Genomic DNA, 26,865 nt, shown 5'->3' with positions numbered 1-26,865 from the left:
CCGCCCGCGCCGCTGCGGGAGCGCCCGCGGGACGAAGGCTCCGCGCCGCCCGGCCGAGCGCGGAGAGGCTGCGGGACGCCGCGCAGCTCCGCGGCCATCTTCCGCGGCTGCCGCTGACGTCAGGCTGAGGGCGGGGACACCGGGGCGGGGCCGCACCTGCCGCCGCCGCCCCGGCTGCGGGGGGGCTCCATGGCAACCGCGCCGAGGGAGGGGCCAGGCCGAGGCGGGAGCCCGCCGCCTCCGGCGCTGAGGTAACGCGCGGCCATGAGGTGTCCCCGGCCGCCACGGTGCCCGGCCGGGCGCGGGCCCGGCGCCGCCGGCTCGCAGCAGGCCTGCCCGGGAGCCTCGATTTCCTTCGGTACCAGCCCGTGTCCACCCTGGTCCTGAAGGAGTCTCAGCCCGGGAGGGGCGCGGGGATCCCAGATGTTCAGTACCTCCCCGGGAGCGCAGCAGTGGCACACCGGCCTCTCTAGAGAAGGGAAGGGGGTTGAAGCATCAGGTTAGTGACGTATGTTAAATCTGCTTTTTCTGGTGCTTATTTCCGTATTTTCCACTAAAAGTGAACAGCATACTCAGCTTGTTTGATGCACTTTCTGATGTTAGCAAAAGGATGGCACTTTTCAAAATCACAAGGGGTGCCCAGGAAGCGTTCAAGCTCTTCCTTCCGAAGCAAATAAGGATGTAGGCAAGATCATTCCTTTAGCAGGGGCATTCAGGATACTTAATAAACCAGAGCTCGCTCTCAATTAAGTCCTCCAGCTACTGCTGAAAATCCTACATTAGTTGTGGCTGTGAAGGAAAAGACACCACAGGAACACCCAGGCAAAGGGAGAGCTCCCAAGGGAACAGTGCAGAAAAAAGAAGAGATGGCAGGCAGGAGGAGCTGGACTACACTGGGAACAAGACAGACCTCCGTTAGTGCAGGCAGAAATGGGAAAAAGAAGAGAGTTGTTCCATTTTTGAAAGAGGCAGCAGATAGAGGAGACTGAATCATATTACCCAGTCACAAGAACAAAAAGTCCTACCACGATGAATAAAAGTAGACTCTTTCTACAAGCTCTCACACAACATAAAGCTGGGGTAGAAGTACCTACCTTACAGGTAAACCAATTCTCAACAACACAACTGTGGGAAAGAATAGCCAGTATGCACTAGAAACCACAGTTACTTAAGAGAGGTTTCTCACCTTTCCAAACAGAAGGATTACCCAACTTCCTTCAAAGACACTCAAATACTTTGTGGAATAGTTTTTGTGGTTGTTGCTCACAACAAAAAAACCTATGGCTTAGCTCAGAAAGCAGGGTAACAGCAGCAAAGAGAACAGCTAAATAGAACAGACAGATAAGATTATGTTGGCTACCTCAAAAGCACACCTACTGCAGACCATAGACTAAATCTCTGGATCTAAGTCCCTGCTAGGCTGCTCTGTCAGTCAAGAAAGGTTAAAGATTTTCAAAATACAAGTTAGGTTACCTTTGTGGTAATACAAATTGTGTATAGACTTAATGAAAGATCAAAATGCTCTGTGATTCTTATTAGGAAATGAAGTTATTTCCATGAACATGAAAAACCACTGCAGCCAATGAATTGCTCTACAATTAAAGGAAAAGCCCAGAGAAAATCAAAACCAGTTGTCTGCAGTGTACCTGTAAGTACACTGACACCTGCTACAAATAGAGGCACACTTGCAGGGCATGGGTGGAAGGTAGCAACAGCTCCATATAATACAAAAGCCATTTGCTGATACAGTATTTCCGTGGTTCAGGAATCCTACGCACTTGGTGAGGATCACAACTACAATGCAGAACAAAAGTACAGAGACCAACATGACAAATAGAAAGTTATGATGCTGGAGAAAAATCACAGAAGACAAAATATAACACTTTATTAGTGTTCTATTTCCATTTAATGCACTGATAAAAGAGAAAACACTTTAATCAATACCTAATATGGTTACTGCATTAACTAAGTATTTTATCGATAAGGCTGACCCTTAAAAAGTTGGACATAAAAATAAAACAAAGCCTGATGCTATAAGAAAACAGCTTGATCACAGAATGTCAGTTTAAACAAGATCAGCAATCATATTTGCTATCCTCTGGATACAAAATATTATAGAAATCCAAAGTCCTTTACTATTATTAAACAAATTAAGCTTCAACATCCCTCTGAGGTAGGAGAGGGTCTTACCATCATTTTATTACAGATGAGGAAAAATTATGCACATACAGAAAAACTGACTTGCTGTATGTCACCGAGTTAGTGGCAAAGTTGGAAACAGGACTCACACCCACTCACCTCTTAATAAAACCTCAGTTCTCCTAACAGAATGGATGGTGTGAAATTTGTCTGTAAAGATTTAATGCCAAGGATTGTCAGAGGATATAATCGTAATTGTGTAAGACAAAGACTGCTGGGCCAGACACATTTGGTTAAGGTATATTTCATCAGTATTTCTAAGAGTCAATTGTGTCTGAAAATTAAAGAACCTCGAGGAAAAAAAAATATCTAATCAAAACCACAATAAGCATTGCCTATTCCAAGCAGAATGAAGCTTTTCAATAACACCATAGTATCGGTCCCTCCAATGCCCTCCCAGTCTCGGTCAGTTATTTTATATTTTAACCAAGAAGTGCAAGAGAGAAAAAGTCAGCAGAATGGAACATTACGATAGGATAAATGTCTCCTGTTCCAAAAACTAAATGTCAAGGTGAAGGTTAAACATTTAGTTTTGTCTCGACATTTATCAAGCAGTTGGAGGCTGCTACCCTGCAGAGCTCTCTCTTTTGACATTATTGCCTAATTAACACTGATACTGAAAAGCTGTTTAACATAAGACATTCACTCAAGGCACCAAATCTCCTTCTGCATAGAAAGACTGAGGCTGTTTTGCAATATGTGAGGACCCCATTACAGAAACATGCAACCCTTTATTACAGTACTTGTGTATAGACGTCAGTTAATGTTTTCCATTCATTCTCTCAGTCTGCTAATATAATATTTGAATGAGCAAAAGTTCATGTAAATTTAGGAGTGAAGAGGACCGTATGGTTTCAAAAAGAGCTCCAGCAGCTAGTGAATGCTCGCTGATGTAGTTAGAACTCATACATTACAAATGAGGCAAAAAGGCATTTCTTCCTCCTAAAGGCTCCTATAAATTCACAGGCACATCAGTAAACACATCCATTGGTGATGGTCTATGTAGGAAGCCATTACACGTCTCTTGCAGACAAATGCATAAAATTAGAAAACTATATTGTCTTAATAGGGATCATAATTTGTGATATTTGAAGCCAGCAAAGATGAGTCTTAGGAAGCACAGCTGTTCACTCTCTCTAGAAGTGGACAGCTTACTACAAATAAGTGAATGTTGCATTTCAAAACTGCATTATCCTTTTCAGTGCCGCTTTTTCTCCATTATACCAGGCTGTAAAAATATGTTCTAGAATGTTCTTGTCAAAACAATCTATAGCTTTTAATTAAGTAAAGGATGATTAAGATGAGAATACAAAGCATGTGTTACATCAAAACTACAGTATTCAAAATTATCAGAACCTGGTAGTACAGAGACTGTATAAATCAAGATGCCATGATTTTGGTGGAAAGAACATTCAATTAACATCCTGTATTGGAGCAGTTCCAGATAAGCAGGACTCTTAAGAGAAAATAAAGTGTTCTATCACATGGATTATAAAAATGTTCAACCCATGAACTGTGTAAGTGATGGCTGCATCCATGTCTACATTTAGACTTAATGAGGCTTCATGTAAATTATTCAATTATGTAAGCACTCAGGTAAGAAATAACTGAGGGCATTCCAGATTTTATCAGAAACCCGAGTATAGCAGCCCTACCTAGGGAAGGGCTCTCTAATACTACAATCATTTTAGCCTTGTGCATGTCCGAATAGCACACTTCCCAGAACACACCTACACAGAGGATTTCCTGATGTTCTCCCGTTCCTATCTGTCCACCAGTGGAGGGAACTATAGAACTGCTAGTCAAATCCAACCGGGATCTCTCAGCCACATCCTGAAAATCTTTTTGGGACAAAGAACACCAGGACCATGGTTTTGAAGCATCTTTTGAATAGACAAAGCTTTAGTGTTTATGCAATTAGATAAAGAATAAAGCTTACAGACTGACAGAGTGTTCTGTCCACAGTGGCCAAACATTGTTTAACATCATTCCAGTTCTAGTCATATCCTAATCTAAAAGCAGATGTTTTGTGATCAGTAGTAATTGGGGATAGAGAAGGGAGAATGAATGGGATGAGAGAAGAAGGTGAAATGAAAGGTGAAATGAAAAGGGTATCTGTACATATTTAAAAAACATTCATAACTGCTTACAGTTCTTACTGATACTCCATATTCTACAAATACCAAGAAGTTATTCTGCACTTTTAAAAAGATTCTCACAACCCTAATTTAATCTAAATTCAAATCAGATATTAATACTACTTGTTGACTATGGGAAACGGAAAAAGAAAACCAACTAAACCAAAACACAAGCTTTTCTCTGCTTCTTATAGTGTGATAATTCACAATTTTAATCCATTTAATTAATGAATCCTGGGAGTACAGAATCCAACTATGGAATGAAAGCCTCTGGACTAGCACACAGATCTGACACTCATTCTCTTGCACGCACTCCTTCCCATACCCGTACTCCCCAGAGAAAAGAAATGCAAAGATGACATTTTTCTGCTTATAACTTTTTAAACACGGTTTTGCAAGGCTACCAGCATCACTTACTTAATCTGTTAACATTCACTATGATAGTAACAAGAAAAAAATAATATAAATCATTTGCCAAGAAACAGAAGTGCCACACATGAATTTTAAATGGCAGTCTTATTTGTGACAAGGTGAAAAAAAGTACAAGAGAATAAATTGAAGCCATTAAGTACAGCACAAAGACCCTATAACTACAGGCTCTGCTGGTAGCTTCAAAGCACCCACCACAGTGTAATTTAAATAGTATCAGTGGAGGGAAAAAATAATAAAAAAAAAATCCACATCACACTATAGCAGAATTAAAGAAAAAAACCCACAAAAACCTTTGTCAAAACTAATCTCAGCAGCTGTATTTTCACTGGCACAATAGAAAAACCAGCTGGAAAACAACAACTTACAGAAAGCAATATAAAAAGGAAAGAGGTGATTAGAGTTTTAAAGAGGCCTTTCACAAAAAGGCAGGTGCATTACTGTGGCAATGCTACTTCCTGAAAGTGAGGAGAATTAAGTGAATGCTTGCCACATGTAGAGGCCTGGCTAGGCAATAAAATCCTGAAAGTTTGCAGCCATTAGTGTTTTCTTACCAAGCCTCAACAATTTCATTTTCAAAAGCCTAAATGAGTGGAAATAATTTTTTTTTGTTCCCTCTCCTGCTTCTATTACTACCAAACCATCCACCATCTTAATTCTACTTATGACTTCACTGTATTAATTTTGGATTATTTTCTTGTCAGGCTTTTGCAGTAATTTCCTTTAAAACTTACAGGTAGATTTGGCACTGGTCAAAGCAGTTCAAGACTAACCATCACAGAATCTGAAGCTTCCATGTTCATGTACAATGTGGGAACACAAAAGCAGTTGTGGAGCATGCTCCACCGCTGTCACATATCCACAGCTGCCAATGAACAGCCATCAAGTAGTAACTGTTTATGACAGTGGTAAAATTTGAATCTGCAACCTACAGCTGAAACATGCAAGCAAACATTTAAAAATACATTAACAACTTTTCATACTAAACTTGAAACTGTTTCCAGAGACCCAATTTGCAGAGCAGCCTTGACTCCTTCTGAAAGGCTCTTTACAATTAGCACCCAGCCAAGCACTCAGGAAAAAAGTGGTTATTTCAGTTTAAAATTCAGTATAAGCTACCTCTCTCCTGTGTCCAAAGCCTCTTGCAGTTTCATGCTAGAACAAGATTTTTATGACTATTCTTCTCTTCCCACTTCAAATTCTATGCTCTAGAAGGGATTCAGAACACAAAACTTGAATTCCCCCTTCAGTATGTGAACATTATCTAGCATTATAAAACGTTGTTTTGTCTATACTTCCCCAGTCACTGCAATTCTTCCCCCTGCTTGCTTGAGAAATTTAACATCAAATAGCACTTTTGGGCCACAGGAGGAAACTAATGTAAAACTAATTCCCCAGATTGCCATTGTTTATATAAACAGGATTACACTATCACAAGCCTAAACAATGGCAACCCTGCCACAATCTGTTCCTGAAGTTTTCTTACTTGAAGAAGTTTCTTCCTTCACCATACCCATTTCTCCATCTCCCAAGACAAGTCATTAGACATATTTTCAAAAGTTTTCTCATTTTTCACAAGGGGAGGTTTTTTGATGACTTGACTCTTACCTCTTTGGAAGAGCTTGCCTTAGAATTAATGAGTTTTAAAGACACCTATCTTGGAACACAAACTTTTGTATGTGTACTGGGGGAAAGTGGTGGGAGAAATCACATGTGCAGGGCACCTGACTATTGGAGAGCTAACCACTTCTTCTGGGGGTTATCAGATGTAGTGTTTGCTAAGAGTAGTCATGTTCAAGTTCTCTCCACCCCCTCTTCAGTATCTCGATATAAAAACTGGAAGTTCCATTATACAAAACCCTAAAAGGGCAGGTATCTGGAAAAAGATTTTCAAATCATGCCATCTCGTTCAGGAAAAGCAGTACTTCTCACAGGAAGTAAGAAAACTAGCAAGTCATTAGATATGAAAGAATAACCACAAACTGTCAGAATCGGTGTTCCGAATTCCATTCCTCACATGGCATGAAAAGGGGGCCAGTCTGTATTTAAAGCACATGGTGCAAAATTAACATCTTAGTTCTCAAAGCCCTTGGCCTTTAGTGTTGCTTTGTGCGCACAAATGCCCATCTGCATCTCGAGGGAGCCAAGAAGCCAAAGGAAGATCAATCCAGAGGGTCCAACTGATCCCTCCCTACTTCCTGATCTCCCTCAAAGAAAATCAATACAAGCCTTGACACCAAACCCTTTCTCCTCGACTGATATGCTAGTGGCCAAGCTGTCGGTCATCATAGGTGCTGTATCTCTTCACATGGATTCGGCGCACTCGGTCACGAAGTTCAAAACCCTCATCATCCTCACTGTGAGATGCCTGGCTTCGGCTCCTGCTTGTTGCTTCCAGCAGAGAGTTATCAGGAACCCGTGGTGTTTCATATAGTAAGACATTTAGTGTTTCCTCATAAATTCGTGCCTCGGGGAACTCAACCTAGAAAAAACAGCACATGTCCTTTTCCTGATCTATACAGGATAACATGACTGGAACACATACCCATAAGTAAAAAGATACTTGAGCCATAAAAAAAGACATACACTATAAAGAAAGTAAAACAACTGTAAATGAGGAAGATGAGCAAAGCAGTCTAATTCCTAGCAGAGGATTACTCCCACCACCAAATCGCCTACATCACCCCTTCTTTTAGATTGTTCTAGAATGGAATACAGTATTTCTAATTCTTAAGTGCTAATGTTGGACCCTGGTCACCTTAACTTCTGACTTGCAGTGGTGCAGGTAACTCCTGAAGTTAGGGAAACTCTGTAGATTTGTCATGGTAATCACTATCATATTTTCATGCATGTAACTCATCAAAGGCAGGAAGACTATGAAAAGAATCTCTGGAAATGTGGGGAAATCAAGATAGGTTGATTATTGGGAATCTGCACTCCTGCTGAACTTTTTTTTTAACAGATATTCTATAGTTTTGCACATAAAAGTACAATGATAAAAATATCGTGTTTCTAAACAGTGTTTGAGCTCAAGTTTCCATTTCATTAATTTCATCCCATCCATTTAAGTTATTCAGGTTGGGACAGATCAGTTTCAGTCTTCTCCTTTTTGGCATATATTTTCCAACACTGGAGAAATTTATACTCCCAGACACAACCATTTAGTCCAATTACATACAATGATTACATCAGCGCAAGTGAAACACAGTACAAAGTAACTGCAATGAAGTAAACTTATGCAGGTATAATTAGGAGCAGAATTAGATTTACTTTATTTAATTAGAGAAGAACTTAAAGGCATTTACATGCTTTAGGGACACAAAGTCCATCAACTTTCTAAGAGACTAGTGCTAAAACACACGTGCATTCAGAATTACCATTCTCAGTCTTTCCTTCTTCAAACCTGCGAACATATTTAGTCTTCTCGGAATTCTATCCGGTACGCAGCATCTTTTACCAAGACACCAGCTCATCCTGCAGCCCTCTAAGCAGCAAGCCACCCTACGAATTTCGATGTCACTGACCATCAATTCCAGTCAATATTCAGGAGAGCTCGTATCAAAGCTTTTCCAATAAATGACATTGCTTGCCTCTAGCAATTTGTCTTAAGTTATACAAAATCTGTGTCTTCCTCCAATGTATCATCAACCTGATTTTTTTTTAAATCGTAAGAGACAGGTGGATAAAACTCCATTACCTTGGTTTGCTTCTTCTCTGTAGCATACACTATAGAGGTACAACAGACTTCAGCAAGTTTCCGACCCTGTCCATAGAAAGACCAGCAGCAGATTTCATCCCCTATAACATCCTTAATGAAAAGAACTCTGCCGTTGAATCGGAGAGAGAGTTTGTCAAACAGTTCTATGTTCTTCAGTAAGTTGTCATCTGAGTTACTGAAACACAGCAACAAAAGAAGGAATAAGGTTTTTCTGGTTTTTCAACTGGCCACCTCTACAGAATTTATATGCCTATTCCACCACAGTTTTAAGCATTGATCTAACTTCAGAACACAAATAAGTAGTGACTCATTGCCATATGCTGCCAAGAAAAGAGAGGGCAATAGCCAGTTCCAGATACAAATAAGATGCTCTGATCCCCATGAGCAAACACACCAGCCTTCAGAGGTCAAGTGATACAATTAATAACAACAGCACAATTTCCCAAATCATTACATCAACTATCTACAACTATCTCTTGACTGACGCTCAAGACGATTAAATCACATGCTAACTGCAGTTCTCTTTAGCTTAGTAACAGCAAAAGTCCAAAGAGTCCAAAGAGTCAACGCGTGTTAGAAGGCCAGCTAAAAAGCAAGGTGTTCTGCATGTAACCACATACAAATTTAGGAAACTAAGTTTTATTGACAGCCAGCGCAATGTAGGATCTTAATTACTTTTCAAAGCAAGATCTAGATGTTCTAGAGAAAAATATACACCGTATTACAGCTTTAAAATATACACAGTATTACAGCTTTAAAATCAAGTTAAAATATACATAGTATTACAGCTTTAAAATCAAGTAAAGCTATCGGAAAGCTATTCTTAAAATTTAAAATATTTTACTTAAGTAACAACATCGTGGCCAATCAATGTCCAGTTTGATCAAGTAAAAAAAGAAAAAACTAAAAGCCTTACTCCTCCAATATTAGCTTGAATGCAGCTGTATCAAAAATAAGTACTCTGTGCCCCTTTGTCTCTTTTTATAGGTGGCTGGGAAATTACGTGCGGATATGTGGAAATTAGTGAACATATTATTGCCTAGACAACAAAGCCAACCTTGCTAGCTTTAACAGTAAAATTCCTTACTCTTTGGACCCAGAAGCTCAAGGTTCACACCTTGCTGCCAAGAACCTACCCAGAGACATGACATTGTACTTTTGTATGCAGTATCTTAACTTTTGCCAGTGGTCCAGGAAGGCTATGAAATACTTGCGAATCAAGACACTGCTAATAAGAACAGCCGACTGGGCTTTAGATAAAATACTTAGTCCGAGAAGTATTTCTGTTCAGATCTAAATCAAAAAAGCATGATGTGCAACCAGACAAAATCTTCAGCTCGCAAGAACCATTTGATAAAGCAATCTGGGATTCAGCCAGTGACAAGTCCCAGGCTCTATCAAGTGGCAGAGCTGGGAAAAGAATGTAGAAGTCTTCATTATTAGACCACACTGACAATGTAACTGAGAAAGCTCCTTTTATACTGTCGATTAGGAAGAACAGAAAGAAAAAAATCTTTGCTTGCTAGCAGCCAGTGTGGAATTTTAAATTAAGATTCCTCATTTAAATACCATCCAGGCATGCAGGTTCATGCACAAGGAATAATCAGAACCCTACAGCTAGTTGAGATGCCAGCACCTCCTGGTATCTAGGATTCTGTTGTTCTCATTACTAGTATGTTTACATTTCCAGGCCCGTGGTGACTAATATGCTATTCTGTGCTTGCTTTAGCATCACTGCCGTAAGCTAAAGGGTAACACAGGGAGGAGTGCAATATGACTGGCAGATACAGAATGCAGTCTGCTGAAAAACAGGCTACTCTTCAGCACTCCCGCAGGCAGCGTTTCCTGACTACCTTAAATATCATGATTGTTAGAATCCATCTCTCTGACAGATAGACAATCAGTTTGTCTAGAGAAAAAAAGCTTCCAAGATTGCATCTCAGACCGAAAAGGCTGAAAATGAGGATTCTGCATAGCATAAAGGATTACTCACATCGCTTCAATGACTGGTTTGGGAAAATCCAAAGCCATTCTGATAGCATCGTAACAAAGGGATCATGATAGTTATAGCATAAAACTAAATAAGTAATGTTACTTTATACAGGAGGAAAGCCAGTAAATTCTTGCCCTGGCCCTATCTGGGTTGTTTGTTCCTGAGCAGAACAGATACTTTCCTTTGTAACCAAATAATTAATTTGTTTAGAGGCACTGGGGGTGCTGGAGCATCAAGAATTTCTGTAGGTCAAAGAGTGCTGGCAGAGGTATATGCAGACTCAAAAGTAAAGCTAAACTGATGAGGTAAGGATTATGGCTGCATTAGCTTTGCATCAGCCACTATTAATAGCCTCATCGTTCTTAGCTCTTGTCCCTTGTTTCTGTTCATTTCTCACACAACTGAACTATACACTAGACTTCAACAGATACAGTTTGTTGTGTTCTCCCCTGTCCTGGTTTCGGCTCAGATAGAGTTAATTTTCTTCCTAGCAGCTGGTACAGTGCGGTGTTTTGGATGTAGTATGAGAATAATGTTGATAACACCCCGATGTTTTAGTTGTTGCTGAGCAGTGCTTACACTAGTCAAGGACTTTTCAGCTTCTCATGCCCTGCCAGCGAGAAGCTGGGAGGGGGCACAGCCAGGACAGCTGACCCAAACTGGCCAAAGGGGTATTCCATACCATACGACGTCCTGTTCAGTATAGAAACTGGGGGGAGTTGGCTGGGGACCGCTGCTCAGGAACTGGCTGGGCATCGGTCAGCGGGTGGTGAGCAATTGCATTGTGCATCACTTATTTTGTATATTCTTTTATCATTATTATTATTTTCCCTTCCTTTTCTGTCCTATTAAACTGTCTTTATCTCAACCCACAAATTTTACTCTCCCCCCCCGATCCTCTCCCCCATCCAACTGGGGGGGAGTGAGCGAACAGCTGTGTGGTATTTAGCTGCCTGCCAAGTTAAACCACAACATCCCCCCGTTTCAATTCACATCAATCAAAGCAATCAAAAATAACTGCACTCAAATCCATAGAAGAGCACTATTGTAATAAAAAAACCCCCAAAACCAAACCAACTAAACACAAAAACAAAACTAAACAAAACAAGTTGTACCACATCTTCCTCCACTCCCATAGTCAAAGGGAAACTTTCCCATTACAGTGGGGAAAAAAACGACATACCTGGTGTAGGAGTATTTGTTGTTGCTTCTATTATAAAGCAGCTTAACAACGGGCTATTGGGAGAGAAAGAAAAAAGCTGAAAACGTAAGTTCTGTGTTTGAATACATTTAGCAAAAATTCAGTTTCTCACTGGATAGTTGTGAAAAAACAGTTACTTTCATTGATGATTCTATTAGTCTCTCTTCTTCTTTTGGAGATGTGATAATAGGGATGCTACAGACAGGTTCATACAAGTCTTTCTTGTCCTGTTTTAAAGAAAGAAGAGAGAGAAGAAAACTCAAGAGAGGGAAATGCTAAAGCTAACATCTGCTGCTGCTGTCTTCTCCAATCCCTCCAGCCATGTTCCCAAATCCTGTGATGCAAAGGAAAAGCTGTGTTGCTGTAGCAACCACACAGCGTTACCTTGATCTGCAACCCAGAAATAGAGCGGAGAGATTTCTTATCCCCAGAAGGCAGCAGTAATTGAAATATTGGGATGCAGGTGGATGCCCTTCTTGAGCTCAGAGTCCTTGCTATAGCTAAGTCATATTTGGTTTAAGTGGGTTTATTATTCTATCCTTTTTTGAAGAAAAGGATAGTAAGAGTTTGCACTAGTTTTAATCAACTCAAAACACTGCAGTATATAAGAATATCAGCCACTACAAACTGAACATTTGGCAAGAACAGCGTGTCACCGAAACAGACTTCAGCCCCTTGTGATACAAAAGCAACAATCAAGAGCATGTAGTACAGTCTGTGACTCCAGATTCCTCATGTAGCAAATTAAGGAAAGCTCAATAGCTAATAGGAAAGCCTTAGAACATTTTGTTTTTAGAAGAAAGGTTTTAAATTCCAAACCAGAAGGAAAATTGTCACTGTGGCTTTGCATTTCTTTCAATGGATACAAGAAGTATATTGAACCTAGTATGCGAGGTATTTATTAATGACTACGTTTTGTCCTGCAAGAAACATTCATTTCACAATCTTAAGACTAATAATAAGTTATAAATACTGCATGTGGGCTAACCTTGTTAAAAAGTTGGCAGAACAAGCTGATTTCTATTGCCTGAACTCATAGGGACTAGTAAAGTGAATAAAGCTACTATGGGCTTACATATTTGCAAAGAGTAGTGGTAAACTGATACAAAGAAAAGTCCTTAAAGTAATCAGTGCTTACCATAGTCTTTTTCTCCATTAAGATTCAACCTTAGAAAAAAAGTTACCATGTTTTTGAAGATTCAAACCCATTCTGCCTATAAATATCACCTAATTAGAAGTGACATAACTTGGGGGAAATTTAGACAAATGCCATAAGGTCTGTTAAAACATATGCTCAAAATAATTATGTTTATTCAATCAGTTTCCTTTAAATTTCTGGCTTTTATTACATTTCACACAAGAGGAACTCATTCACTATCTATTTCCTAAATAAAATTAAAAAAATAGAAACAGAAAAGAACCAGTCCCTCTATTTAAATGACAAATTGTGAATACAGTTTCTACTCTATTTATTCTCCTGGCATCCCTGTGAAGTAGAAAAGTGCTACTATCCCCTTTCTGAGGGGGCAGCTGGACAACTGAATGGAAGCACGAAAGGAAATGACACCTCTGAAATGACAGGAACGTGAACCTACATCTTGCACATTCTAGATTCATATAGTCTAACCAGGGGACAATCTTTCTCTTCTTACAAAGAAATAGCTCCCTTGATAATGCAACCACCTCACTAATTGCACTAAATGCCTTCAGAGCACAGGCATCTGTGGCCTGGAAGGCTGCGCCATGATAGCACGTGGGTCTGAAAACATTTCCAGGGAGATCATAAACCAAATTTCGTCTCTTATTCAAAGCATCACAGAACCTCAGGTGTGCATACAGAGCAAGGATAACTATGGCTTTGATAAACGTACTGGATAAGATCTTACAACTTACCTGACTGCTGTGTCATTTTCTTTCCAGGCTGCCTTGTACATCTAAGACTTGACACTATCTCCAAGGCCATGAAATACTCTCTTGAGGTCTCTTAAGTAAATTTTATAAGCAAAACACCCACAAAAAACTTTACAGGCTACTTCTATTTCTTACCTGCAGGGCTGCTTGGCACATGTCCACTAAGCCCTGAATGAGATAATACTTGGCTTCTGCCATCAACTCTTTGATCTCCTGTCTGTGTTTTGGAAGTGCAATTGTGTCATCTCGGAGATAGTTTAAAATTGTTCCGAAGTGCTTCCCACAACGGTCTATAAGGATCCAGCCTGAAAAATAACCATCACATCATTTCAATCACCTCAACACTAGGGGGCAAGAAAAACCTCCTCAGAGAGGTTAAATAAGCCACAGGTTTCCTGAAACTGCACATGATAACTCTTCCCATTTCATTCAGTAGAAGTCTTTACTGACTTTGAGCAAATTGAATTTGGTTACAGAACAGAAACTGACAGTGGAATGACTCCTTTGGTACCTCCCTTATGTTCTCACTACTTTCCAGCACCCCAAAAGAAAAGCCACAAGCTTAAAATACTTGGCTGCCTATCACAAGGCACTAAAATTGCTGCAGGAACCTGACTGCACTGTATCAATTGATCAGTCAGTGGGCTGCCTGACCAAAATTATTATCTGTGCTTCGTCTTTTCTGTATTAGGTTCTGATTAAAGGAATGGACCTTTCCAACGACTATAGGAAGTCACCAGTTTACATCTATTTAACTGACTGTCCAAGCCATTCAAACCTTAAAAAATAAAAATTTAAAAAAAAAAAAAAGCTTATTGTTAGGTAGGTTTCTTGTTTTATTTAGAGGCTTATCATATTCGCAGCAAAATGGTGGTGTGCTGTATTTGTATGGGAATAAATGTATTAATTGCTGCTACAGTGTAATGCTGGGCAATGAGAAACTTATCACTAAGCCAAAGAAAGACTAGAAGAGAGAATTCACAAATGTTTGCAGCAAGTAGATGTGGGATAAGTTCTGTGGCGTAACGAGAAGGATTTGGCAGTTTTCCAACCACATCTTCCGCTGTTGTTCGGCGTTAAAGAGGGAGAAGTGTTCCAAAGATGCTAAAAGGTAGACTAGCCCAGAAAACCCAGTATGGGAAAAAGGCTGTTCTAGTCTCCAAATAGGAGCAAACAACAGGACAGAGACAGATCAGGAGGGAGTGGAGAGGGGATGCAGCACAGGAACAGTAGCAGACAGACAGTTCTTGCAATTTTAAAACATCCCTGAAGTCACATTCACTAGGAAACAGGATGTCTGACTTGCTGGCAAACAATAGCAATGTAGGACACACACAGGCAGAGGACTTAATACAATGCCAAACCCTGTTCCATAATGTGGAGGGCAGGCAAAAAAGGGTTATTTTGGGACCTAGGTACAGAAAACGACATAGGAAAGTAGACTAAACCACTGCTAGATTCTCCAGCTGCAGCTATTGGAACATGAACCTTGTCCTCCATTCAGGCTGAGGCTCTTATACAAAACTGCTGGACTAAATGGATTTAGTTGTACGTAACACTCGACAAAACCCAGCCTACTTGAGTTGAACTTGGTTTAAATGATATGCAAAATCCATAAGGAGTTGTTTCAGCTTAAGTAAACACACTGTTGTGCACCAAGTTTAAACTGATGTAATCTGGGCATGAAGAAGAACTTTTGCATACGAGTGTTCAGAAACACCAAGAGGTTAAATACTCGCCAGCCTCTCTCAGCCTCTTCTCCACAGTGTGCCACAACCCTCATTCCTAAGGTATCATTTTGCCCTGGACTACTAAAGAGAGGAAAATGAAAGCACTCGTAGCCATTGCTGATATTGGTGGTCTTACTTGTTCTATTCTCTGTAATTTATTATGGATTTTTATAATGCCAATATTCAGCGTCCAGCAGGAGGTGACATACTCCTTGACTGACAGCTAAATACTGTCACAGCATCATAAGCCACAAGTGGAATATGCTACTGAGAGGAGGAAAAAAAAAAGAATTTTCAACATAGCAAGCAAGGCTATTCTGATTTTTAAAGATGAAAACTGAATGTCCCTCCCCACACACGCATTTCGAATGATGCCACTACATGTCACCGCATAAATGACAACCCACATACTGTCTGTTCAGTCTTCAAAACAACATCAACAATCTGCATACCAGCTGTGACTGTAGGAAAGAGAACCAGTCCTTCCGCTAGTTAATTTTAGTAACAAAAGAACACATTTTTATAAAGCACAGAGGATTGTCAGCGCCAATGGGAGTCAGCTGCGTAATGTTCCAAGTTATTTCTGGAATATACCTTCCCCTACATCCTTAACTGAGGGTAGTCTTAAGATATTTAAAAAAACACCACCAAAACCCAGTTGCTTTAAAAATGCTCAAGAACAAAAGACATTCCCTTACCTTCCTTGTCTGTGAGCACTTCCATTCTGCCGCTGAACATGGCCTTAAGCATTGTGTCGTGCCTGGTCAGTACTTGTACTGTAGTGTAATATAAAGAGCCCCCGACATTTAGTCGCACATACTTGTTACCAAGGCTGCCCCCTTTGAAGCTGCAAGTTTTGGGCTTGGGCCCTGCAGCTGGACAAAGAGTGGTGGTTAGACACGTGTCCCCCGACATCTCCTTCTGTAGGTAGATGACAACCCTGCAGAGCGTGGGCTTGATGGATTCCGCCGTGATTGGTGAAAAGTCACAAGTCACCAGACGAGGACAGCAAGGCAAGAGCAGTCATAACCAATGGACCCTTGAAACAGAAACGTATAAGATCAATACGGAAGCCTGGAATTTCCATTTACAACAAAAACACGAAGCCCACATTAAAGAAGAGATACTTTCAGTGGATTCCTAAGGACACATCCACATCCACACACATTCTGGCAAAACAAGGTTTAGCTGTTTTTCAGACAACTTACACAGCAATATAATGCAGTCAAGTTACAGTTGCGTTACTGTTAGTGCGCACGCTAAACTCTTCCGGACTTCCTGTTATTTCGTCTTCAGCCAACATGACACACCACACAATACTCCAGCTAAATGCTAGCTGGAATTCGGCTCCCTCTCAACTTCCTAAAAGAACACAAGTCTTTTTGTGCGGAGCTGAAACACAACGGAAGAGCTTTCTGCCCTTCCTTCAGCTGGGGTGCGTATCTGTATGTGTGGGGTTTGTTGTTGTTTTGTTTTTTAACTGGAAACATTTACAAATGTCTCTTCAAATGCCTTGACACTGAAATGCTGGACCATAACATTCTATTTTCTGGCAACTCCTTTCATCCAAAACTCTTCTTCCTCCACCCTGGAATGCCAAGCAGTCAATGTAGTTTTAATTAAAAAAAAAAATTAACACCACCACCCCCTGCCAAGTATGCCCGGTCTTTGGAATATTTGTCTCAATTAAAAAGCCAGCTAGACATTCACAGCTTCTTTCTCTCCCCAGTCTCACTACGCTCATCTTTCCATCGACAATAAGCTCAAAATGGAAACAAACAAAAGCATGAAACTCTAACGGGCCAGATCTGGAGTTCTTTAACCGGAAAAGTACAAATACAAGTTTCTTACCTGTCCTTCTAATAATTATTGTTCTCAAAAAACATTTTGCTGTTGGGTTTTTTGTTGTTGTTTTTTTAAAACTCTTTCAGACTACAAGTATCTTCTCACTTCTCTGTTCTGTGCCTATGGCACGTGAGTAACCTTTTATAAATAAATATAACCACCTGCTAATTCTATTGTTATTCTTCCTACACCCTTCTTCCTTCTGACCCCACCTCAGCTTTCAACGTAGAAAAAAGCCCACAGCCATCCATCTGTACAGCAAGTTACGTGGCAGCTACAGCTGGTATCTTGAAATTGCCAGGGATGTGAGTAACTGCTGAACTTAGAGCAACGCCTAAAATACAACGTTACTCTGCGATTCCTAACTCCGTTATTTTAACTAAGCAAACACTACAATGTCTATTAAATAGCAAGCAATGAAAATATTGTGCAGATCATCAAGACACAAACCAATTCTAAGAATTTTAGTGCCAAAAAACCTCAGTTTGTCTACAAACGCTTTAACTGGAACTCCCACTGGCTGCCATCATTCTTTACTTTCAACCCATCGCCATAAAACCAATAGCACGCTTCAGCCTGCATTTGGGAAGACAAAGGTTTTTCTGACTACATCACTTGAGTCAAGTAGCCCATGAGCAAATCTAAGTCGAAGGCAGCTGCACGCTACACATGGAATTGGCCAGAGAAGTAATTCCTGACTGGCAAGCAAGCAGCAGCAACCAAAAATTGTGCAGCGTGGTCACGGTGATATATAAGAAGTTCGCTACTCAAACAAAGCAGTTAAGGGTTATAGAGAAATCAACCGGCAATTGTCCAAGCCTTGCGAGTACCACAGTTCTCCCTAACCCGTCGCAGGTGTTTACTGCAATCCATTACGAGTTAGTAAATCAAGAGCAGAAGCAACTGCACCATGTCTCGCAGCTGAGACCTTTGGTAACAGTGGAAATATGCCCTAGGTCTGCACATTTGTCGCTGATGTCCTGCCTTGCTTTAAACCCTCAGCAATGCCTTCTTTAGAACAAAAGCGTGTCTGTAAAGACAGCCAGACTGATTCTGTCACGAGGGAGAAATCCAGACACAAACAGGGCTCTCCAATTTCAACAGCGATCTGTCTGAACGTATCCGTTAGTCAGGTTTTCAGTCAGTTCTACCACTTCAGGCCTTTACTCACTTCTCTGACCAAGCAGATCGAGGGTAAATACGAGCAGAATCCCCTACGCAGCCAATCCACGTAGGAGTCAGTACTGTTCCTTAACTAACGAGCTAGGAGGCTTTTGCTGTAAACAGTAATGTAACCTTTAATTACCCCCATTAACGCAAGAGAAAATTTTTCTGCGTCCCTTCCTTCCTGCCTTGTGAGGGAGGTGGGAGGAGGACTGCGGAACAATGGCACGACAGCTGGGACACCACCTCAGGAAACGGTCCCTGTTGAGAACTTCCATAAGGAGGAGTAACCTTAACGGCTCAAGGGGGGAACCCCAAACGGCCACCCTCCCGCGCAGCGTCGCTTCCAAACCGGGCACGCCTCTGGCCTAAATCCTCCAGCCCCTTACCGGTCCACACCAAACGGCCCCCTCGGTCTCTTGGCACCCCCGCGCCCTGCCGTGGCTGTCGCGGCGGGGCAGAGGCGGGACCCCGGCCCCGCCAAGCCAGGGCTGCGCGGGGCCGGCGCTGCGCGGCGTGTGCCGCCGGAGGCGGAGGGCGCGCGGCCGGGCCGCAGCACGCACCGAGGCCTTACACGCCGGGGGAGGGCCGCACGTCCGGGGAGAGGGCTCCGCCTGCCCCAGCGCCGGGGTCCGCACGCCGGCTCCCTGTCCGCCGATGGCCGGCAGCGCGCTTCTCCCTGGGCCCGTTCCGGCGCCTAGAAAAGCAAACAGAGGCCGACCCAGCAGCGGGACGGCTGCTGCTGCAGGCCCGGTCCCGCCCGCGGCCACCGCTCGCTACCCGCCGGGCCGTCGGGGACGCGGCCGAAGCGCACGCGCCGCCCGCCCGCCCGCAGCCGCGGCGAGAGGCGACCCGGGAGAGCCGCGGCCGCCCCGCAGTCCCGGGAGCGGCGGCTCCGGCGCTCACCCGCCCGCCGCCGGCGGCTGAGCTCATTTCCTCCGCGCCCCGCCGTGAACCGGAAAGCCGGAAGCGCTTCCCGCCGCCGGCTGCAGCTCCCAGCGCGCCCCGCGGCACCGCCGGGACTGCAGCTCCCAGCGCGCCCCGCGGCGGGCGCCGGCTGTCGCCGTGGCAGCCGCGGGGCGCGGCGGAGGGCCGGGCCGGGCCGGGTCGGGTCGGGTCGGGCCGGGCCGGGCCGGGCGCCGCGAGGTGACGGGGGCCTCGGAGGCCGCGGGTCCCGTCGGGGTCGGCCGCGGCCCGCAGAGCGCCCCGGGGCCGGCGGGAGGGTCGCGCCCGCGGCGAGGAGAGGCGCTCCGCTCCGCTCCTGTCAGCGCCGGCGCCCCCCCCCGCCCCGTGCCCGCGGGGCGCGCCCCGGGAGATGGCGCAGGCGGCGCTGGGCGCGGCGGGCCTCCACTTCGACGAGCTGAACAAGCTGCGGGTCCTCGACCCCGAGGCGGCGCAGCAGACGGCGCGGCTCCGCGAGGAGTGCGGGGCCTTCCTGGACAGTAAGTCCTCCGGCGGCGGGCCCGGCCCCCCGAAAGCCGCAGCCGCCTCGCCGGGAGCCGGCCCGGCGCCTGCCCGGACGGCAGCGTTTCCTGGCGAGATGTCGCCGTGACCGCACCGCGTCTGCGACCCCGCCGGCCCGGCCGAGCGCTCCTGGGGCGCTCCTCGGAGGAGGGTTAGGAGAGCGGGCTGGGGCGCGAAGGGCTGCGGGGGCTCCCGGGGGCACGTCGGGGCTTTTCCCTTTTGCCGCCCCTCCCGTAGCCTACCTCGGAGCGAGGGAAGTCTTGAGGTGCGCGTGTTTGCGGTAAACTCTAGAAACACAAGCCGCCTGCAAAAATTACAGCGCGTAGTGGAAGCATTAGTCTTCTTTAGGGGTGTTTTGAATATTACTTGACAATTTTTTTCTTTGCAGAAATAGTGGAATTTCAAAAAATAGTGGGTAGCTTAATTGAACTTGTTGATCAACTGGCGAAAGCTGCTGAAACTGAGAAGATGAAGGTACTGTGCAATTAATTACCGGCTTGTCGTGAACTCTACTCTGCGCTGCGCATGAAAAACCAGATCTCTCCCTTCCTCCTTTTACAGCATACGCAGTCTCGTTCTGTCAGTCTCGTACAGGCGTTTCCGTGGTAGTTAACATCTGTCTGTCTGCAGTATGAAAGTATGGGGGTTTTTTTAATTGATATTAATGTCTAGAAGACTTTTACAGGCACACTCGGTGTGTCGTATGACTCCTGCTATGTTTAACAGTCCTACTGTTGCTGCTTATCTGTGTATTAGCACATAAATAGAACATGTATTTTTTAATCGCTCCTTCTACTAGTAGACCTTTGTTCTCAAGAGGCGTGAGAGGCTCTGTGAGGAGGAGGAGGAGGGCTTTCTAAAGACCAGATCAGCAAATAGCTCTTTGGAATTTCCTTTATGTATTTCTACGTGACACCAAGCGGTGTGGGTTTTTTACACGTTATTGTGGAAACAGAAATTGACGTTTAGCACAATTGTAGGTAATTGCTTTTTTCCTTGCTTGTTCTGGGGGAAAAATTGTAGCCAGAGCTTGTCTGTCTGTAGGACCAGTCACCGATGATCAGTTTGTATTTCCAGGGGAGTCAGTGACTTTTGTTCCTTGAGTGTGAAGGAAGTCTCAAATGCCTTAATCTGCCCAACCTCTACAGGGACCGTTTGGCTGTTCCACCAACCATTGAGTATTCAGGTGTCACCCTCCTTTATTGTTCAGCGTGGCTGAAACACTTCAACCTGCTAGTAGTGAAAGGGGTTAAAAAAAAATAAAAACCCCCAGTACAGCTACATCACTGACCGTCCCGTTTTGGCAGGCCATTGGTGCACGGAACTTGCTGAAGTCTATAGCAAAGCAGAGAGAAGCTCAGGAACAGCAACTTCAGGCTTTAATAGCCGAGAAAAAGATGCAGCTGGAAAGGTAAGTTTCTTTTACATACTTCTGGGGCATTATGTAGGCTGGAAAGTCAATCTTGCCATCCGTGCTTGGCTGCAGGATACGGTCTAAGCTTGTTCAAACAGCCCATCTGCAGTGAAGGTGTGTCCTCCCGCACAAAGCACGCGCGGGACGGTGCGGAGCCACAAGCCTAGAGTTAACTTAAGGCCCTGTCGGCCACTCCTCAAGACGGTTCATCTCTGATGACTTTGTGGCTAAATAAACAGAGGCGGCATGAGATCATGCAGTTGAAGAAGTGAGTAAAAGCGTAACGCAGCGCCACGTGCCTGACTGGTAAAGGTGCTTTAGAACTGCAAAGTCTAACTCGCGCAGCCACTGCTTTGCAGATGGCTTACGCATGTAGCCTAACTTTCCTTCGCCAGAGACCAGTGAACGTTGGACTAAACCATCCAACACGGGCTGGAAGCAGCTGGTAACCGTTTGTTTTTTTCTTTCAGGTACCGAATAGAGTACGAGACTCTGTGTAAAATTGAAGCAGACCAGAACGAATTCATTGACCAATTCATTTTTCAGAAATAGAGGATTTTAAGATAAAAATGAACTAGTTTGGAAACTTGACCATTCCAGAATCTTGAGAATTTCAAAAATATGCAATTTTTCACTGTGTATGACTGAAGAGATGGTTTGTACAAAGGGAAGTGTCTTTTAATTCAGTGTGAGTTACACTAAAAGTGGCAATAAGGAGGGCTTTCTAACAGACGTAAAGACTGTTCTGTCCTTTGATTTTATAGAAGTTTTGTACAGCCAGTAGTTCTAATTCAAATTATAGTTGGATTAATACTACTGTTGCTATGTTATGTCTCTCACTTTTTGAAGTGTACAGCTCTTTCAAAGAAATCGGGAAATAAATTATTGTTTTCAGACTTTCTGGATATACCTGAATTAGTTGCTTCTGCTATGTTATTTTTGAGCTTAAGAGTTTACAGCTCCCTGGCTAGCCATAATGATTTTCCTGTATGTAATATTTTTCATGTCTGTAAAGACGCAACACAGAAGCAGCAGTAACTCTTATCTATATTGACCAGGTTATTTTTTCTATAGAGTTAGGAAAAAAACCCCAGAAATCTATGATTAATTAGGATCAATTACAGACACACAAAAAAGCAGCAAATAACGGCAGAATTAAGAACTTTAAACCATGCCCAAGGTGTGTCCACACAGGTAGTAATATGAGAGTAGAGTTCTTTTGTGTGCGTTATTAGTGATAGAACCGCAAACTGATGCGACAGGCCATTCTGAGCGTACAGTGACGCCAGGAGTATGTATAAACACGAATGTGACATTTAAAAACTGAATGCCTGCGATCTAGAAACAAGCCTCATCTTGAAGTGCAAACAGATCCATTTTATGTCTGTCTTTAGGCAACCAAATACAGAAATGTCGACCTTGTCAAAGCCTGCGGAAGGCTTAAATTTTACAGCAGTGAAGTCCTGAGGTATATAGGTGGTGACTGAAAAGCCTTCTCGGTGACCTGTAATTTTACACAAGTCTCCAAGTTTGATTCTTGCAGATCAGATTGAGAACTTAAAAAGACAAACCAAAACTAAAAACCCAACAACAACCAAAAAAGCCAACCCAGAATTTCTATCAGTAGTAGGTTTTATTTACTGTAACTTCAAAGTCTAATGCATATATTTACTGTGTGAACTATCTACGATCTCATGGTCATTTAAAGTTCCTTTTAGTCATTCCCTTAAGAAGATTAAATGCAGTTTGGATGCGTTTAGTTATTTATTTCCATACTAGAAGTGATTTCATGGACGAGAGAAATCTACAAATCCTTGTTTACAATTCCTGAAGTACTTCAGTGTCCCCTAGGAAGAAGTATGCCTCATTGTCAAACAAGGGTCACTTTAAGCATTCAGAAATCCAGTTTTTGGCACATTTATCACTGATCAGACATTTACAATTAATCAAAATTGAAGCAAAGCAAAGGAAGGGGCGAGGAAGTTAAGAATTATTACATGATTTGAAATGCTTCAGAAGCATAGCTTTGCAAATCCGTATATAATCAGTTAGGGATTTTGCAGAATATGCTCTTGGAAGACAAAGTTCTCACTTAAGTGGTTTTCTAACACTCATCTTGGAAAAAGGGAACTTGAAAGAAAAGTATCAGCTGTAGTGTCCACCTCTCCCCCATCACAGCTACACATCAAATGGTTATTTATTTCCCTATCACGGACGTACCGCACAAAACTGACAGTGGGAGAGGAGAGCGGTCCCTTCACCTGCGTGCGCCCAGAAACCGCACGAAATTGCTAATACAGGCGTCTGCCAAAGCTATTTCTGATTAAAGGAGAGCTGTGAACTCAAACCAATTCAAATTTTCCTTGCAGGAGCCAGCTGCTCTGGTAATAGCTGTTGCAGCCAACAACACGAGACAGATGTTTGTCCCAGAGGACTACGTCAGCGCAGGGTCTGAATCAAAACCAGTACGAGTGTTGTGCTTACAACTGCTACAGTGGGCTACTTCCTTTTCCTTTTCTCCACGTGGTTATAATGGGGGTTGTAGAGCATGGTAAAAAGAATCAGAAGAGGTATCAGCAAGTATGGCGCATATATAGAGAGCAGAATTAGGCGTTCACGTTGTGTCCGAGGTCCCAAATGCTCAGACTTCGAGAAATCGTGGAACAGGATATGCGCAAGGATAGCAAACAAAGTTGTAGCTACGTGGGTGGAGTAGATAATTGCAGGAGTCCTTATCCATTTGCAGCCACCTGTACAGAAGCAAAAAGGAAAGAATACTGAAGTGTTTTGAAACAAGCAGAATTCAGTGGCGTTTAAATTAACAGAACGTTAACTGCTCTCTCTCTGACAGAATGAGCCATAAGTCATATTACATAGGTAGCAGAAAAAACCAGGTACTAGTAGCAACCCAGGAAAATTACCTACCTTTATGGACATCTGGAATGACGGCGTGATTGTGAAAGTTTTCAAGTAAGAAAACGTGTACACGGACTTGACCCAGAACTTTATCTACCTTGGAAGCGTGCCAGATGTCAAAATTTGATGCTGGTTACGTACAAATGGCTGCAGCGGAAAAGGGCCTGCGGTCGCGGGTTTTGTTTCCAACAAGCCTTATTCTATGCTGCTTTCACAGGTAAAACTTGCCATGAAAATAGCACAGCACAGCACTCCACTCCATGCGGTACGTCCCTATAATTGCTTGAGACTGCTAAATAAACCTTCTCTGCCGTACAGAAAGCAAGTGTTACGCAGAAATGCCGCACAGGACATATTCTTACACTTGTTTCATACCAACCTTTTAAGAAGGCGTATACTGCGATGGGGAAGAAAGGCATTTGTAAGAAGGCTTCGCAATATATAAACGCCTTAAACCACTCTGGGGGCTGGAGCATCATGGGGTCTCTAAAGGTGGCTGCGTACCACTGTAACAACTCTGCCAGCTTAAGAAAAAGAACGAAACAACAGATTAATACACTGAACATCAACCACAACGGGGGAAGAACTGCGACCCTCATCTGGCGGTCAGATGAAGCCATCACTGCAGTGGGAAAATCAAGTGATCTCACCTTGGTACACAAGGCTTCATCCTGCAATTCAGTTTTAATAGGGACTACACTTCTGAAGTCTTTAAAGTGATGAACCCTTTCCATTAAGTATATACTAAATTTGCACCACAGGCAATTTTAGGGTTACTACAACACTAAGTGCAGTTGCTTTCCAAAAACTATTTCTGAAATGTCGTTTCTTACCAGAAAAAACCCAAACGACAAAAGATCTGCACCTTGACGTTAGTAGATATTGAAGAACTCTCCTATTTCCCTCTTTCGGACCCTCCTATTGCCAGCTGAGGTGGGCTCAAGCTTGCAAATACCTTTCGGCACTCGCCGTGCCTAACCAGGAGGTGTGAGCCCAGCCAGGTCTCACCACGCCGAGAGGAGTCTGGGGCCTCATTCGGTGGGGGAGCGCACCGTTCCACCACCACGCACGTGGCTGGCTGCTGCTGCTCGAGCAGCTTGATGTATGAATGTCGGCTCAGCGAGCTGCAATTAGTTTTCATGACAGAAATGTAAATTCCAGCATGGCTTTAAGGTGGACTTTGAACGGAGAGATAGGTATTGAGATTTGCTAGTTAACTATTAATTAAAAATGGTTTCTATAATGGAGTAACTACAGGCAATTCTAATGGCACAAATCAAATTCACTAATTGTGCAGCTTGGATAGGAAGTTATGGCTGATCTCATCCTGATGACAAGAGTCGAACTGATTATCTTCTATCCAACTATTACTTTAATTGACTTTATTGTGTTTATTGTCTTCTATAAGTTTATTCAAGACCCAGCAAACCAGAGATTTTTACTAATAAATTTGGTTGCTAGTACGCCTGTTTCTGCAGCGGTAACAATTCACTTTAACGTTTTTGGCAGGAGTACGAGCGAAGATCAGGATGACGGCGCGACCAAGGCGATGACAGCCACATCCAGGGGGCACGCGGCATCGTGCTCGGCGCTGCCAGCATCTTTAGGGCGTTCACGCCGTACGTGACGGGCAGGGCAGCAGGTACGCTCCCACGCAAACTGTTTTTATCGTGCCCGTTTGCTTTCCTCTACCTGCAGAAGGCACAGCGTGCCATACCGGGGAAATTACGGCCCACCGCCAGTTTGTCAGGGACTGTTCTTGCGTGCCCGTGACTTGGGGGCGTTTAAACCGAAAGGAGCAGCCCGCACACATCCCAGTTACAGATTTAGAAAAAAATCGGTCACGGCTGCCAAACGTGCTGGGAAACAATCACATTTATTGTCCTTCCCAAACGAATGGCTTAGCTAAAAATACAAGTCATCGCGTAGGTAGCAAGTATTGAGTTATTTTCGAATACTATTTCATTTTAGGAAATTCGCTGCGTTTTTCTTCCTCCCCCCTTACGTCTCTGCGTACTGGATTTTGCAAAAGAAAAACGCCGCAGGATCCATTCGATCGGGCGGAGCGCTCCGCGTGCCTTCCCTTCCCTTCCCAACCCTCGCACCGAGTAAGCCCCCGGCCCCCGGCCCCGGCCCCGGCCCCGGCCCCTACTCACGCCCCGGGGGTGGAGGCCGGCGGGCAGCAGCGCCTGCAGGTCGATCAGCAGCGTGACGGGGATGTGCGAGAGGAAGTAGAGGGCGAAGAGCCGCTCCCGCCATCGCGGACCCGCCGCCATCGCCGCGCCCGCCCCGCCCACCGCGCCCCGCCCACCGCCCGCGAGCTGTCGGAGGGGGGGCGGGGGGAGGCGGAGGAGGAGGAGGAGGAAGGGATGGGGTTGGGACGGGGATGCCGAGACCCCCGTTCAAAGCAGCCCCGGGACACCTCGGTAAGGCACCGCAGCCCGAGGTACCGAAAAGCGCCTTCCGCGCCCGCTGCACAGGAGCAGCCGCAGCCCCGGCCGCGCTCTGCGCCGTGACCCCGCCTGGCCGCGGCTTACCCCGACTTCTCCCGCCCCTCGGCCAAGCGCGGGAGCTGGGGAAAAAGACGTGCCGCCAGTTAACTCCCTCTTGTCCAGCAGTTTCTGACAGGCCAGACTGTCTTCTACAAATTGTAAAGCTACGAGACTTAAAGATGTCTTTTCCTCTTAATTCTGCATCTAGGATCAAGCTGGGAAAAACCCGTTTCTTTACTCGCGCTAACGTG

At 43.9% G+C, this 26,865-nt stretch overlaps 3 protein-coding genes across 6 annotated transcripts; 1 reads left to right on the top strand and 2 right to left on the bottom strand.

Annotated features, from left to right (window-relative positions):
- Positions 1–1,860: 1,860 nt before the first annotated feature.
- Positions 1,861–19,278, bottom strand: TNFAIP1 (TNF alpha induced protein 1). 3 transcript variants are annotated; one of them, XM_076354952.1, is made up of 7 exons: positions 19,235–19,278; positions 16,018–16,358; positions 13,725–13,894; positions 11,816–11,905; positions 11,661–11,713; positions 8,464–8,659; positions 1,861–7,248 (listed from the first exon to the last, which is right to left on the bottom strand). In XM_076354952.1, the coding sequence occupies exons 2-7, from the start codon at positions 16,232–16,234 to the stop codon at positions 7,030–7,032; spliced, it is 945 nt and encodes a 314-aa protein (XP_076211067.1). In that variant the 5' UTR covers positions 16,235–16,358; positions 19,235–19,278; the 3' UTR covers positions 1,861–7,029. The 3 variants fall into 3 exon arrangements, with proteins under 3 accessions (XP_076211067.1, XP_076211065.1, XP_076211066.1); XM_076354950.1 differs by lacking the exon at positions 19,235–19,278 and adding an exon at positions 18,892–19,135; XM_076354951.1 differs by lacking the exon at positions 19,235–19,278 and adding an exon at positions 18,718–18,782.
- A 293-nt stretch (positions 19,279–19,571) lies between these two features.
- On the top strand, positions 19,572–22,111 carry IFT20 (intraflagellar transport 20). Its single transcript, XM_076354349.1, has 4 exons — positions 19,572–19,770; positions 20,181–20,266; positions 21,100–21,203; positions 21,677–22,111. The coding sequence occupies exons 1-4, from the start codon at positions 19,644–19,646 to the stop codon at positions 21,756–21,758; spliced, it is 399 nt and encodes a 132-aa protein (XP_076210464.1). The 5' UTR covers positions 19,572–19,643; the 3' UTR covers positions 21,759–22,111.
- A 709-nt stretch (positions 22,112–22,820) lies between these two features.
- TMEM97 (transmembrane protein 97) lies at positions 22,821–26,398 on the bottom strand. Of its 2 annotated transcripts, none has more exons than XM_076354348.1 (3): positions 26,279–26,398; positions 24,502–24,646; positions 22,821–23,956 (listed from the first exon to the last, which is right to left on the bottom strand). In XM_076354348.1, the coding sequence occupies exons 1-3, from the start codon at positions 26,396–26,398 to the stop codon at positions 23,706–23,708; spliced, it is 516 nt and encodes a 171-aa protein (XP_076210463.1). In that variant the 3' UTR covers positions 22,821–23,705. The 2 variants fall into 2 exon arrangements, with proteins under 2 accessions (XP_076210463.1, XP_076210462.1); XM_076354347.1 differs by lacking the exon at positions 26,279–26,398 and adding an exon at positions 25,078–25,467.
- Positions 26,399–26,865: the final 467 nt, after the last annotated feature.

The sequence above is a fragment of the Aptenodytes patagonicus genome, chromosome 17, assembly GCF_965638725.1.
Source record: "Aptenodytes patagonicus chromosome 17, bAptPat1.pri.cur, whole genome shotgun sequence".
Taxonomy (NCBI): domain Eukaryota; kingdom Metazoa; phylum Chordata; class Aves; order Sphenisciformes; family Spheniscidae; genus Aptenodytes; species Aptenodytes patagonicus.
Note: the sequence above shows the minus strand (reverse complement) of the source record. Positions and strands in the feature narration are given on the sequence as shown.